General features: G+C 42.2%; 1 protein-coding gene across 8 annotated transcripts in view; it reads right to left on the reverse strand.

Moving 5' to 3' along the window:
• HERC2 (HECT and RLD domain containing E3 ubiquitin protein ligase 2) overlaps positions 1 to 14,542 on the reverse strand; it is a 93,929-nt gene that overhangs the window by 24,242 nt on the left and 55,145 nt on the right. For all 8 annotated transcript variants that reach the window (XM_083610263.1, XM_083610261.1, XM_083610259.1 and 5 more), the window contains exons 56-71: positions 13,648 to 13,823; positions 13,075 to 13,186; positions 11,978 to 12,059; positions 11,737 to 11,880; positions 10,792 to 10,882; positions 10,469 to 10,646; positions 9,574 to 9,655; positions 9,323 to 9,494; positions 9,030 to 9,174; positions 6,652 to 6,877; positions 5,550 to 5,721; positions 4,669 to 4,852; positions 3,701 to 3,841; positions 2,837 to 3,028; positions 1,570 to 1,723; positions 824 to 931 (exon numbers count right to left, since the gene is read on the reverse strand). In XM_083610263.1, coding sequence (XP_083466389.1) covers positions 824 to 931; positions 1,570 to 1,723; positions 2,837 to 3,028; positions 3,701 to 3,841; positions 4,669 to 4,852; positions 5,550 to 5,721; positions 6,652 to 6,877; positions 9,030 to 9,174; positions 9,323 to 9,494; positions 9,574 to 9,655; positions 10,469 to 10,646; positions 10,792 to 10,882; positions 11,737 to 11,880; positions 11,978 to 12,059; positions 13,075 to 13,186; positions 13,648 to 13,823 — 2,359 coding nt within the window. The remainder of the gene's footprint in view (positions 1 to 823; positions 932 to 1,569; positions 1,724 to 2,836; positions 3,029 to 3,700; positions 3,842 to 4,668; positions 4,853 to 5,549; positions 5,722 to 6,651; positions 6,878 to 9,029; positions 9,175 to 9,322; positions 9,495 to 9,573; positions 9,656 to 10,468; positions 10,647 to 10,791; positions 10,883 to 11,736; positions 11,881 to 11,977; positions 12,060 to 13,074; positions 13,187 to 13,647; positions 13,824 to 14,542) is intronic.

The following is a 14,542-nucleotide window of genomic DNA, read 5'->3' on the forward strand; positions in this document are numbered from 1 at the left end:
GGTGGAAATATTCAACTCCAGTGCTCACAATCAATCAAATTGATTGTGATTAATGATTATTATCATGCTTCTGTAACACCATTTATGTTGTTAGCTTCCCAGGCTGTTGTTCCCAAAAAATCAACCTATCATCTAGTAGTGAGGAATGTGAGGCTCAAGTGATGAATGTGGCCAACAGCCAAATCCTATGGGATCTGCTGTGTCCGATCCACACAGCCACCCTATCCAATGGAACGCATGAGAAAGGTCAGCAAAGGCTGAAAGCCCAAATGCATTCTGTGCAGCTTTGGGATCTAGGACTAACAAAGACGTGCTCCCTACACCCAGTCTTTCCCTCTGGGTGCAGTGCGAGCATTGGGTGTTGTTGCCTAAAGGCACTCTCCCAGCTCCTTGGGAAACAGCGGCCAGTGTGCTTCCGGTCGCCCAACTTTTCCCCTGGGAGCTGCAAACTACGCAGCAGGCACAGAGACAAGCTCTTATGCCTTCCCATCTGCAGAGGAAGGATAGAGGTGTATCCCTGTTGGGCAGCTGGAGCGCTAACTGCCTGGAAGTCGGAAAAGCAGCAACGAAGAAAGAGAAAGGGGTGTCAGAAAGAACAGAATGGGGGAGAGAAGAGGTGCGTCTGCCCATTTTTGGTTCTTGGCTTTGCCTTCCATCAGCTGTAGTCCCCAATGTAGCTTTCCCATAGACTTACCACCCTTCTTATATAAAGGTTTCTCACCCCTGTTAAGAGACCAATCTGTAATACCTTTTTTTGCTGATAAAACACAAAGAACAATAAAGCGTTTGGCACAACGCTCAATCTGATATATTGTCTCATTACCTGATCGGACAGAAACTATCCGGTTGACTCCATCCATGACAGTGAGAGGGTCATGGCGTCTTTCTGTGGAACACTGACGGTCAAATTCTACTCGAAGCCCTTCAGCACCTAAAGGGTGAAAGCCACAGAAGTAAAGCCCCTTCTTTTCTTTTCTTTTTTTAAAAAAGAGCATCATCTTTCTGACAGGTTAATTTAAAACCCTGCAGGATAAGCATCTGAAGTACAAAGCATTCATAGGCTTGTGTGTACCTTTTACAACTCCAAACCTGAACTTCAGCTGTTTAGCTGAGCATACTAGCACTTGCAACAAAAATTATTATTTTACTAAAGAAATATGCTATGATTTCAATGGAAAATATGGACACAGTTACTTCTGAATGAATCTAAAATATCCACCAAACAGTTATATCCTAACAGATATAAAAGCCATTGTGTTGCAAAAAACATTAGTGAAACTATGATGGAAGTATTGCCCTCTATCATTACATCTGTGTGCCCAGGGATAATCAAGCAATCTTTGCACAAACTTAAGGACAAACTGCATTGCTTCTGTTGTTGTTGTTTATATACATTAGGGAAATTTAAGCCACGTCAGCAGCTACAAACATGCATGATTTACTACCTTAACAAAACTTGATAAAACCACACACTTTTTCAGTAGCCCCTATTCATTTGCTGTATAAATTTTAGTGAAGGTGTAGAATCCATTTCCACCTTTGAGTGTACACCTTATGAGAATTTAGTACCTGGTATTTTAACAGTGCCACTGGTAGAAGTATCATCTGTATACGGATGACTACTTTCCACCACCACCGGTTGTGAAGACAGGCGACCGCTTTGAGAATCCGTTGCCACATCTTCCAGCTCCGTAACGCACAGCTCCAGCAGCATATCAGCAACCTGAAAATACAAATCTCATGAGATTTATTTTTTGCATACATAGATGCTCCTCATTCTTTTTGCAGGTCAATCAATGTTCCAACAATAGCAAGCTTAAAACAAACATTAAGGTTGCTATCAGAAGTGGCATGTAAATTTTAAAAATTTGCAATAGTTGTTTCAAGCAAGATCTATAGTAGAAAAGAAGGTGAAACAGTCCCTAGATGCAGGGGCATAGTGCTGTGTGCCAGCGCCTGGGGCAGGAGTGCACTTACCCAACCCTTGCTGCTGATGGCTAGGTGCTAGCCAACCCCCCAAGCTTCTGGGTCTAGGGCCGCAGTCCCCTTGCCCCCCCCCATTGCTATGCCAGTGCCTAAATGTCGAGGTGGCATTGGGTAGGAGGCAAACTGATCCTTCAGTCCAGGAGTGAAGCTGCCTCTGAGAGGTAATTTGCTGGCAACAAGAAAAAGGTGCAGAATAAAGGAAACGCTAAATAAATAAATCACATTGAAGAGAGATGGGGGTGGCCAGCAAATCCACCTGGACATCATTACCCAGCAGCCCTTACTGACTTTCAGTATTGTTAAATTGGAAATACTAATTTATGCTGTTGCAATTTTGCTTGTTTACCTTATGGCAGAACTGTTTCATTGTTTATTGGCCCTGTTTATGGGATTTTGTATATTCTTTTTCAGTTTATTTGTATTACTGTGTTCCCTTGCTCTGGGACTGAAAACGTTCTGTGAAGAGTGGGCTACAAATAATGTAAACAAATAAATTTTAAATAAAACAGAGGAGACAAGGACCAGGTTTCCCCACCGACTTGCTATGCATGTATGCACCTGCCCTACAAAATTTCAACCTTGCCAGCTCGTTCAATAAATTAACTTCTTTCCAGTTCTAAAGTTTCATCTCAATTCAGTTACAGATTGCAAGGGCTGCTGAAGAATACTCTGTAAACATCTTTAGCCATCTCAGGTGTGTGCGTGTGTGTATACAAATGTTCACTGATATTCCTAGATATCTGCAGCAGTCTTTGACTTCTCAGCTGTATATTAACAACATTAGGAATGTCAGTATACTTAAGAAGCATTACAAGTACAGAGCAACTGATGAAGCAAAACCCAAGGTCACCTGAGGGTAAGCAGTGCCCATGCCGGACAGCACAGCTGAAAGGACATCCTTGCCCTTCTCTCCAGCGCGGCTGGACACGGCCAGCTTCAAGAGGTCCACCATGACTCGGGTGTCATCTGGCACCAGAAGACCAGTGAACTCATCCAAGTACTGGGGCTCCGGACCAGAGACTTTGCTTTGGCTTTCTGCATCCTTCAAAACAAAAGAAAAGGCAGATGAAGAGAATACACAGAAGCCTAAAGGAGGTGCCCAAAGACAGAAGCACACACTGGACAAGCCCATCAAGAAAGCAAATCTCTGGGCCTGGATTCTGTGGTCTCACAGGCTTATTTTCAGCCTACCTGCTAAATCCGTATTTTTAACACTTCAAAAATGACAGACGTGGCAAAGGTTTTAGAAGGGGACAAGTTCAGGGATCCAAAACAGATAATACTGTTAGATTGTGGTGTATTGCATTATTGTCCCAACAATTCTAAGTTGCATTTATCTCTAGGGCAGGCATAGGCAAACTTGGCCCTCCATATGTTTTGGGAATACAACTCCCATCATCCCTAGCTAACAGGACCAGTGGTCAGGGATTATGGGAACTGTAGTCTCAAAACATCTGGAGGGCCGAGTTTGCCTATGCCTGCTCTAGGGTCTACGGAATGCCATTAACTAAAAATTGGTATTTTGCATAAATACAGACTAGTGCATAAAGAGGTAGATTAATGTGATGATCATAGGAGCATCTGGCAACCCAACAACCCAGCCTGCACATGGTGCATCCTGCAGCATGTTCTGCATAAACTCTCTCAAGCACCACCCACGTTCAGTTACTTTCAGGGAAATGCAATACATCAGTGGAAAAAACAGAAACGGTACCTCTTTGGTTTTGGTCATGGTCTCTGCTATTATACTGGCTGCTCCGGGATCATCGGTAACAGGAATAAAAGGACGAGATGAGGCTGCAGAAGCCGAAGGAGTTACAGCTGAAGGAGTCACAGCATCGTCTGTAGAAGCCACCTAGCCAAGCAGAGTTGCATGACAGTAAGAAAGCTTATTGAATCAGATACAGCAGGACTTTGCAAAGCATTTGCATCCCGTTTAAGCAGTATAAAAAACAAGTCAATAACCACAACAGTACCATACACAACTACCCTAAATTAACATTTTCCAGAAGTTCACCTTTGCCCAATTATTTTCATTGCTCCAAAGGATCGTTGCCATGGCAAGAGCTTACTAACTAAAATGCAAGCCAAACATGCACAGCTGGGCTTGCCAGCTTCTGCAGTGGCCTTTCTTCCACTAAAAATTCCCTTCTGGAGTCCTTCCATAAGATAAATGCTTGAGATGGCCATTTTCAAACAATTATGTAAGATGTAGAAATTTAAATTTGTATCCTTAGCATCTGCTATGTGAGCTAACTCTTAGTGTCTTAAAAATCTTGCTAGTTTACTTTTCCGGGTGTAGTGCGATTCAGCCCACAAGTGACTACAGTGGTTCTCGAACGGCTTGGCTCCCAAATGCGGCAAACCCGTAAGTAAGTGTTCCAGTTTGTGAACGTTTTTCGGAAGCCAAACATCCGACGCGGCTTCCGCTTGAGTGCAAGAAGCTCCCACAGCCAATCGGAAGCTGTGCCTTGGTTTTTGAAAGGTTTTGGGAGTCCCGAAACGGATTAAGTTCAAGAACCAAGGTACCACTGTATTTTTAAATCTCGCGAGCTGGATTGCAAACAATACAAAACCTTCTATGCAAGCAAACAAATCTAGACGATCAATTGAAAGTTTTCTACTACCCATCTTTCTAATAATTCAGTCGAGGGGGTGGGGAGTTGGGGGGGGGGGAATTACCTCCACTCTCCTGTCTTGCCATGGGGTTGGGCTCAGTCTCTCTTCTACATCTACCACTAGCATACTATCTTCTCCATTGGGTGCACTGCCCGTAGAAGAAAGGTCTGGAGGAGCAGGCGAGGAAGACAAACATTCCACTGGTGCAATCATACTTGCAGGCATTAGTGCTCCAACCACAGCATCCCTAAAATCAAAAGGAAAGCATTCAGAATATTATTGTGTTACATTACACTTGCCTCACTGGGCAAAAAAGACATCAGATTCATTATTAGCCTTATTAAAAATTACAATGTGATAAAGTCGCACAGAATCATGGCACCTGATCCAGCACAAATAAAGAACCCTCTTAGTTCAAGCATCCCTAACAGGAAAGGCCACAAAACAGAATATAGCCTATAATTCTTTTTAAAAATTAAAAATTAAATACACGATAAGCAGGAAAGACTAAGTCAGAAGAGACTGAGGAAAAGTAAAACATTTCAAAACTTGTAACAAAGATACCCTAAGTAAGTTAGCAATATCTTCGCCAGGTCTGCTTTGGCTATGAAAAATTATACATACATGTGTTGCTTTCCCCCCCGCAACCCACTCAAAGCTGACCTGTTAACAAGTTTATTTAACACCCAACAGAAAACTCTTATTATATGAACTGTCCAATCTGCATGGACATCTGCATCACACACCCAAAAAACCAACTATACTCCAGATGAAAAGTGACCGACAAACTTCTGAACCAAATGGTGTACTTATATGATTTGTGAAATGAGCAATTTCCTTTCACAGCATCCAACAGGCATCAGAAAATCTGAGTGTAAGAGCCAAGCCCAATTAGATACTAAAAGAAAATGTACTTAACCATGTATCCTTATGCCCAAGCTTACCTGGCATACATGATCTGTAATGCTGTCAGTATATGAGACAATGCCTGCTGTTTGGCAAGGTTGCCATCTAGTGACAAAAGGATCTTGGCAAGAGAAGGCCGGTTAGGTTTAGAGGTGTTTGCACCATTGATTTTGTTACTAGCAGCAGAAGAATCGGCATCTGATGGGACACCTACAGGAAATAAAAAGATTTCCAGGTTTCCCATTAGGACAAATTTACACACAGACTTCTCAGCCACAGAAGAACAAGCAGGGAAGCCCAAAGCTAGTTTGGGACCAAATATAAACTAGGAAAGATATTTGGCTCCTTCCTTCATTGTTTATAGATTTCCATTCCCTGTCTCCCTGCCCCCTCATACACATACAATCTCCTTCTCCCTTCCTTTCTCTCTCACACACACCTTTGTTTTGCTGCGTTCAGTGTTTTTAAGATGACACTGTGGAGAAAACTTATATTTTACCATTAGAATGACTCTTCAATTAATTCAGTCCTGTTTTGCATGTCAAATTTCAGTTCAAGTTAGTACCAGAAGGCCAGGCGGGGGGGAAGACTACACAAAAATTTTTTTACATCAACTGCATCCTTACATATGTGTGTGTGTGTGTGTGTGGGTGTGTGTACACACCCACACACCCACACCCACACTATGCTGGCACTGGCACTCCTTTCTTTCTCTATGGCCCTGGTTAGCATTCCTCTTTTAGCAGAGGCCTTATTTGAAACTGAACAAGAACTTGAGAGTCAGAAACCTTGCAGACACCCCCCCTTCCTCCCCCCCCCCAAAAAAAAAGAATTATATGGTTTAAATGAAGAAAGTAGGGAGGAATTAAAACCAGATAACTAGGAGTGGATTTTTGTGTGGCAGGCGGGTGAACACCATTCACAGTTTGGCTCCTCAAAACTAATTCCTGGGCTCAGAATTCTTCAACCTCAAGTGTCATGTCTTTTGTTCTTGGGTCCAGTAGATCCCACAAGGCTGAGGTCTGGCCACTAGCTTTCTCTCTATGGCGATACTATTTTGCTAAGCACACACAACAGCAACAATGCCACCACACCGCTTTCCTCTCTTACGCTTATTTGTCATTTATTTATTTATATTACCCAAATAGGATGCTCCTAAAGGGTCTCTCGCTGTTTGAAAGAGAACGGGTTCGTGCACAGAGGGTGTAGCTACGTCCATGGTTGTCCAAGCCACGCTATGGGAAGACCCACAAGCAACACGGGTGATTTTCTGGCCTTCCAAACCTTGCACCAGAGTGGGCTTTCTGTTGACTGTAGTTGTCCCATTGCCTTGCTGTCCGTGATCATTATCTCCCCAAGCATAAACCTGCCAATAAATCAAATCATTCTGTGCATCTCTCTTTTTCAGTGAAAATTTCACATACAGCACACTCAAAGTAATAAGGATAAATGATTGAGCCACGGAATATCTAACAGATGCAGAATCTTGCTCTGAACTCAGTTGTGTAGAGGTAATCCTCATTTTGTGTGTGGGTTACATTCTGGACCCCCACACGCATCAGAAGAGCAAACGAAAGCCCGTTCCACCCCATTTTGTGATGTCTTTATGATATTTTGGGGCTATTTTCAGTTTCTGCACTGTGCGCACATCCGCGGTCACATGTCATCCAGACCCGCCTAAATAAGCTGTTGCTTGTATCCATACACCCCATTATCTTTGCTGAAATTCAACCCAATGGAGGTTAAGTTTCAGTCTAAATGGAACTGGAGCAAACGGCTTGAATAATGATTCCAGAAAGGCACAGTTCATCGCACATGCTACTACACTAAAAAGAAATACAGCGTAGTAAAAATTTTACATAGTGGCTCAAGTTATAGCATGGCTAAGAGTGAACAAGGAGTGCACTTTTGTTTCTGGAACTATTATGCTCCTCCTCCCCTCCTCCTGCTGGTTCTGCTGCCTTGCTATCAAGAGCTACATCACAGTTTGGCTTACTATTACCTCCAAACCCGGGCTACTGGAGTGTCTCACTTCAACGCAAGGTTTGGTTTTTGCTTACTGCTTGTAGCTTGTTGGGGGAGACAAGCCCAAGTCCCGATTTAACTCTTGGCAGTGCAGCAGCAGCAGCAGCAGGGAAAGAGTGAAGCAGCCACAATTCTTTCCTAATGTGCAGTGCGCATGTTTAATCATTCATGCTAAGCCACAGACTAGCTTAGTGTACATGTGAACTAGACCAATGATCACTAGCCGCTATGAAGTCCCAATACAGGCCAAACAATTATGAAAATAATTTTAGGAACAAAAAAAGCAGGTGAGCCACTTTAGCATCTACTTCCCTGACTGCTTCACTAGCAATGTTGATATATTTATTCTAGTGTTTCCAAATGCAATTAAAATTCTTGGCAAAATAATTTCATAAAGTGTAGCCTCCTGGTGGCTATTTTTGAAGCAAATTGACTGGCACATGCCTCTGGAAAATAATTCTTATTCCTTCATTAGGCTCCCTCGTTGCTGACTTTCTAAGGCACCTGTCAGGGAACTGTCATCTGAGACAAAGGAGGTGAAAGGGCTCATGGAGGGTGAGAGAGACCACTCAGCGGAGGAGGGGACCAGCAGGGGGAGAAGTGGAGTTCCAAGGGAAAGTGAGTCGGAGGGAGGGCTCAGAGACACTTCAAGCGAGAACAGTGGGGAGGTTTCAGGACCTCCCGTAGGGACACCCACTCCTCGGCGGAAACTGTCACGCCGAGAGTCCAGAAGACGCGTTTCCGTTAAGGAGCTTTTATGCTGGAAGAAGTTCCGTAAACGCCCACTGTCCGATTCAACGAGCGATTGATGGAGCCATGCTTAAGGAGCTCCATCACAGACAGAGGTTTGGGGACTTAGCCAAACTCTGAGGGATCAGGATTTTACGCACAAGCAGCTCACCATCCCATCACAGCACCCAAACATATTACTCTTCTAAGATGATTTGATGCTTCTACTGTATTTGGTTTCTGTTGCCAAATGTCACCTTTGTGGAAGTTTTCTGTGGTTTTGTATTTGCCGAGTGCCTCATAAATTCCACTGATTAAGAGGGTGGCATAAATATTCTAAGCAAACAAAGATAATCATTTTACAATAGCTGCATTTGCTAAATGAAGACTGTAAACAAAACACACTGTTTGTTCTTTCTTACTGGCTTAAGGGAAGGGGAAGAGGAAGAGGACAAACATTATTCCATTTGCTGAGATAGAACCACTTAATATAATGGACAATGTGGCAAAAACTGTGAAATGTAAATTGCACTGGAAAACATCCTGCAGCACTGTTGGAAAGAGGCACAACCAAAGAAGAGCCAATAATGGCAATGGTTTTAAGTGATTCATCACACAAATACATTGCTGTATTCCGTGCTCCAGCACTTACTTATTCATTGCCAGGAGCTCAAAATTCAGTCCAGAACAAGTTATGGCAAGTAGATCCCATGGAACTTACTGCCATGTAATGGTCTTGTGATGGACTGACAAATGGTTCTTACCTGCCCTGTGTCAGTGACTGCTAGGCAATGGAGTGCACCTACAGCCACGTGCACGATCTTCTTCGCCCTCAACCCTTCTACCACTTGGGGTTTTCGTACATGGACATCTGTTCCGTGTCCTAGTCTGAAGTAGTCGCCTTTGCCCCTGAAGATGAAACAATAACATTGATAGGATGATTATGTGTGTCTCTGACGACTGATCAGGATGCAACCCTACGATTCCATTCTTCCTATCAGTTTGGCTGGTTTTATGACAATTGGGGGGGGGGTGCAATTTGTTAAACGCGACATACCATGTCCAAACCACCCCAGACTTGGTTAGAGCCAAAGAGAACTGAGCTCCGCACTCTATCTGGCAGACTCCCTGGCCATTCAGCCTTTCAATGTTCTGAGGAATGTTACATCCTTCGCTTCCTCCTCGACCGAGTTTTCCAAAGTCTCCATCTCCCCAGGAAAATACGAGCCCTAAGGAAAACAGGCTTGTGTTAATTGCTGCAACAGCCATACGTTATTAAAGCGGCAATAAGGAGGAGAGGTTACTTACCCTCATCGGTCAAGGCCAGCGTCTGAGCGTCTCTGCTCCCACAAGCAACCTGAATGACCCTATGACCAAGGAGCACTTTGACCTACAAGGCACAAAACACAGGAGGTTCATTCATTCATTTTGAACTGTGTGCAATTTGCTCACAATTTAAGAAATACAGTTGATCTACGGATACCAGCTTAGGCCAGAAATTCAATTTGGCACAGTGAACTTAAGAGAAAAAAGTTGATTTAAGCCCCACCCCACCCACACCCAAAAAGAAGGTCTGCATGCTCCCATTCCAGATCTCAAGAACGGAAGACTAAGAGAGGAAGAAGGAAGAGTGGCTGAGTGCTTTGATATCTGTGATTGCTGCTAACCAACAATAAAGCAATCCAAAAACTTGGGTCTGTGTAAGCTGCAATTAATTAAAGAAAGCAACAACACTGACTGAGTCATCTCCTGATCCAATGAAGAAGAAAGAAACTTACCATTTTATTTATTCATTATCTCAGGGTGGATTTCAAAATAACACATAGGTAAGAGATCCGAAGTTTAATAGCCAATGTTGATAAAAGAATTCCTTACCCAATATATTCATGTAGCAGGCAATGCATCCATCAGCAGCTGTACTTGTTAAATTAACCCCCTCCCAAAAGGCAATGTGACAGAAAGGGAAAGAACGTTGGCACCAGCCAGATCTCAGAGGGGAGGGTATTCAATAAATGGGGGTGTACAGTTCACACACCTCATTAGGTAGGCCCATCTCTGATCCAGATACCCAGAGCATTATTTTAAAATGTCACCTCTACTATATACAAATGAGGGCATTTGGGCTGTTTTCCTACTTTTGCTGTATTTCAGCAAGCCTATGCACTGAAGTGACCTAAGGTGGGAAAACATATTCTGATTTTACCATCTTTGGCTTAAGCTGCGTAGTGTTGTCTCCGTGTCCCAGTCGACCATATTCTCCGAGGCCCCATGTATACAATTCACCACTGGAGGTGATGGCAGCACTGTGAGAACTTCCACAGGCAATATCTCGGATACGCTTTGTTTTCAATGCTTCTATCAGCCTTGGTTTATCACAGTTCCTGAAAACAAAAACAAAACCCAAAATACATTGTGTTTGTTTAGTCGGGTTATTTAATTAAACTTTAAATTAGGTATCACAAGCTAAATGAACTGAGTGTCCAATATCCAGCAAGCTCAGAGCAGCAGCAAAAATGGCATCCTTACATTCTACTGAAGTGTCCAAGTTTCCCATCATCTCCTTCGCCCCAAGAGAATACCTTCCCATCAACAGTTAAAGCCATAGCATGGCGGCCACCTGGAATGGATAAGAATATGAGAAGGTTGACAAGGTAACACACCAAGATTAGAGGGGGGGAAAGGGAGAATCAAACAGTAGAAAGAAACCTCTTCAGAAAAGTTGGTAGCAACAGTGGCTTCCCTGCACTCCCTTCTGTGACAAAATGCCTTGTGTATATCTCTAATATTAAATTATGTATCAGGCAAGTCTAAGGAACTAGAGACCACTGCGTGCAGCATCTCAGTTTGCTAACAAACACCACAATGTAATTACAATACATTTAAGTATTTCCCACCCTGCTAAATGAGGAAATGGGGGGAACTCAAAACAACAACTCAATTAGCTTATTTTCACTCTGTACTTTCACCCCATCACATGGCGGCACACATTCAAACCCTAATCTACATTTCACAATATTACTTATTTACTTCACCAAACTTTTATTAGGCATTACAAATATAGGCTATCATAAAACATCCGTATGTAAAATTTTAAAATATATACAAATAAAGAGCCATGTAAAAATATGCAATAACAAGGATTTTCAATGGAGCTTCCTTCCCGCTAAATAGTGCCATTCACCACTGTAAGAGATGCTATTGATAAAACCTCAGCAGTTAATTTCGCAATATTCATCGCAGTATTAGCACAGAGAAAGAGCCCCGCTAACACAAGTTTCTAAGACTAGATACGGCACTTGCCCTTTCACCCATAACACTTCCCTATGCAAAGTCCTGTGCAGAGAGAAAGCATGAAGAATACTGACATGCAAAGTAATTTTGACTTCCAAAGTAGTTTGGATAAGAAGCCTATTTCAATTTGACATAATAATCTTACTGATTCCCAGAGATAGGAAAGGACAGATTTGGTACCTGAGTGAACAGCAACTTTCTTGACTACATAATTACTGAGAGCAGTAATCTGCCGGGGAATGGGAACGGTTCCACTCGATAAGCCTAATCCCAGTCTTCCATTGGTGGCCTCTCCGCAGGCATACACTTTACCCTCCACAGTCACTAAAAGACAGGAGAAACTCAGAGTTCCATTACGGAGAAATTGGGACAGCCGAAAGCAGCTTCGTTTTTTAAGTTGCGTGACAGAGAGCTCCCCTACCTGCAAAAAGGCTTTTGGATCCCCCAGCTACCTGCACCACATTCAAGGCAGAGAGGGTCTCGGAAAACGAAGGAACCTTTATCTGTAAAACGCAAATTATACAGAAAATAAACAAGCATAAGGCGTTTCAAAAGCACTGGTTTGCCTATGGCATACCTAAAACTGTTCTCCCAATCTTAGCAAGTCATCTTCTGATCATCGAGTGAATGTTTACCGCACGTTCAAAGAATACTCTTTATATTCAAAAGGTTTTTAAGTTATGAATTAAGTGTCCCTGCATCTCATTTAGCACCAGCATTCACATCTCCCTTTTGACCAAAGGCTTATTTCCTGGCCGCCAGGAAATATGCACAGTTGCCAGCTTGACACGATATATGCTAATCTTGTTTACATTACTAGGACCCTGTAAGCCACTCCACACAATGTATTGACTAGCTATTGAACAGCTGTTCCTTAATCAAGGTAGAAATAAGTTGCTAGTTGAAATACCTTTCAAGTTTGGGTCATATGCTTTCAAGTAATGGAAGCCAATGCTTTCCGAAAGAAGCCCAAGAATAAAACCGCAACAACCCATCTTTGCAAGTCTGTTAAGAACAGAAGTCCTGCCAGATGAGACCAAAGTATATCTATGTGCAGCATCCTGTACTCATATTGGCCAAGCCCACGAGCAGTGAGTGAATACAAGTGCTCTCCCTGCTTGTCCTTCCCAGCAGCTGAGATTCAGAGCCATACTGCTTCTGACAGGAGACAACGTTCTACTATGTCATATTGCTTATAGGATTTTAGGTGTTCCGGTCCTGACCACTGCATAGAAACAAGTTTTTTTTAACAAGGATGGCCTCCTGCATAACACGGCTGAAGCTGCTGGATGGATGTTAAATCCGCAGCAACTGGCAGCTGTTAAGAAGAGGCCTAATCCTTGGCTGAAGGGCTGTATGTAAATTTAATAAATAAACAAATGATCCAGAAAAAAAGAGGCATGACAAGACATTTAAGGTGGTATTGCCTTGCAACACACGCAGAGTCACACAAAGAAGAAAGGAAGCACAACATTGTTTTCATGTATTTCAATTTAAAAAAAACAAAACACCCAATACCTTAGAACCTTTTAATCCTCCTAGTTGGTCTTTGTCATTCAGGCCCCAAACAAAAACTTTGGTCCTTATTGTCGCTGCTGATTCCAGGCCTGTCGTCTTCTTTCTAACAAGGCTAAGCAAGCAAGCAAGCAAGCAATGAGTTAACTTTCCAATTTATATATTGGGATTGTCCCTAGGATTTTAATGGTCACCCATCTATTCACTATTTATTTGCAACAATTGCAACACAACTATTTTTGTGAAAATAACGAATTGAATTTGAGATAGATGTAGTAGCTTTGTACTAATGTAACATATTACTACGTAACACTGTATTTTTAAAAATTTAAGTTTCTGGTTGTTGCGTCAGTTTTTGGTACACCACTCAGAGATATTTTTAAATATATCAAGCAGTATAGAAATCAATCAATCAATCAATCAATCAAATCAATAAATAATCTGTTAAAGAAAATAAAAATAAGGAACGTTTGGTACAAAGTATTCCTAATCCTGAACTTGAAAGTCCCAACAAGTTTAGCAGTGTGCAATTACATGTGGTGTTTTACAAGAGATCTTTGCTCTAATATTCCATACCTCCCAGTGTTAGCTTTATCATCTTCATCTTCTTCGTTATCCGAAGCAAGAAAGGGGACTGCAGCCAAGTCTTCATCCTCTGCCCGAATACGCCCCAAAATGCTGAGACCGTGTATTTTGCAATCAATGCCAGAGCTCCTGCACTGCTTTATAGCCACTTCAATATACCTATGATACTGAAATTAAAAAGGATTAAGTTTATGTGTTGGTTCTTAATATACTTAATGCCACAAATATAAGAAAATACGCGACAAAAGGATGGAAGACTCTAGAGAACTGCCTACCTGCCTGCCTGCTTTAATATTATGATTGAGACTATGAAAAGGGAAACGAATTAATTATATATGTATGGACTTGTATCCATTTTTACCTACTTCTGACCTTTCTTCTCCCTCCTGTTTTATTAATATAAAAGGGAATCTTTTTAATAATAAAAAGCCTGAATAAATGAAAGAACCACTCCTGTTCTTAATTCTGCTCAGGTGTGCTCTGTAATGAGCCATCCTAACTTGGTAAGACCTTTATTGCTTTGGGAAAACCTGAGGCACTCTTACTTTTCACAGAGAGACCCTCAACCACATAGGAGGTCTAACCTCTGACAGACCCTTGGGGTTCTGACAAGCGACTTCCTGCATTCCAATGGATTTTTACTTTTTCTTTAGACACAGCATCTGCGTTGTCTGCATATGCAACTATACCCAACAAAAGGAGGGGATGGGGCTCACAAAAACATTAATTTTGTTCATTAATGTCAAGATTTAAACAACAGACACATAAACTCCAGCCAGTGTCCTCATTAAGCAACATTGCTGTGGAGAGATCACAGCATGGTTTCTTGGCAAACAAAAAAAAATTCCTCATGCGCCCGAAAAAGTAAGTGACAAAGGAACTCTTC

The sequence above is a fragment of the Podarcis filfolensis genome (assembly GCF_964270895.1).
Source record: "Podarcis filfolensis genome assembly, chromosome: 4".
In the NCBI taxonomy this organism is placed as follows: domain Eukaryota; kingdom Metazoa; phylum Chordata; class Lepidosauria; order Squamata; family Lacertidae; genus Podarcis; species Podarcis filfolensis.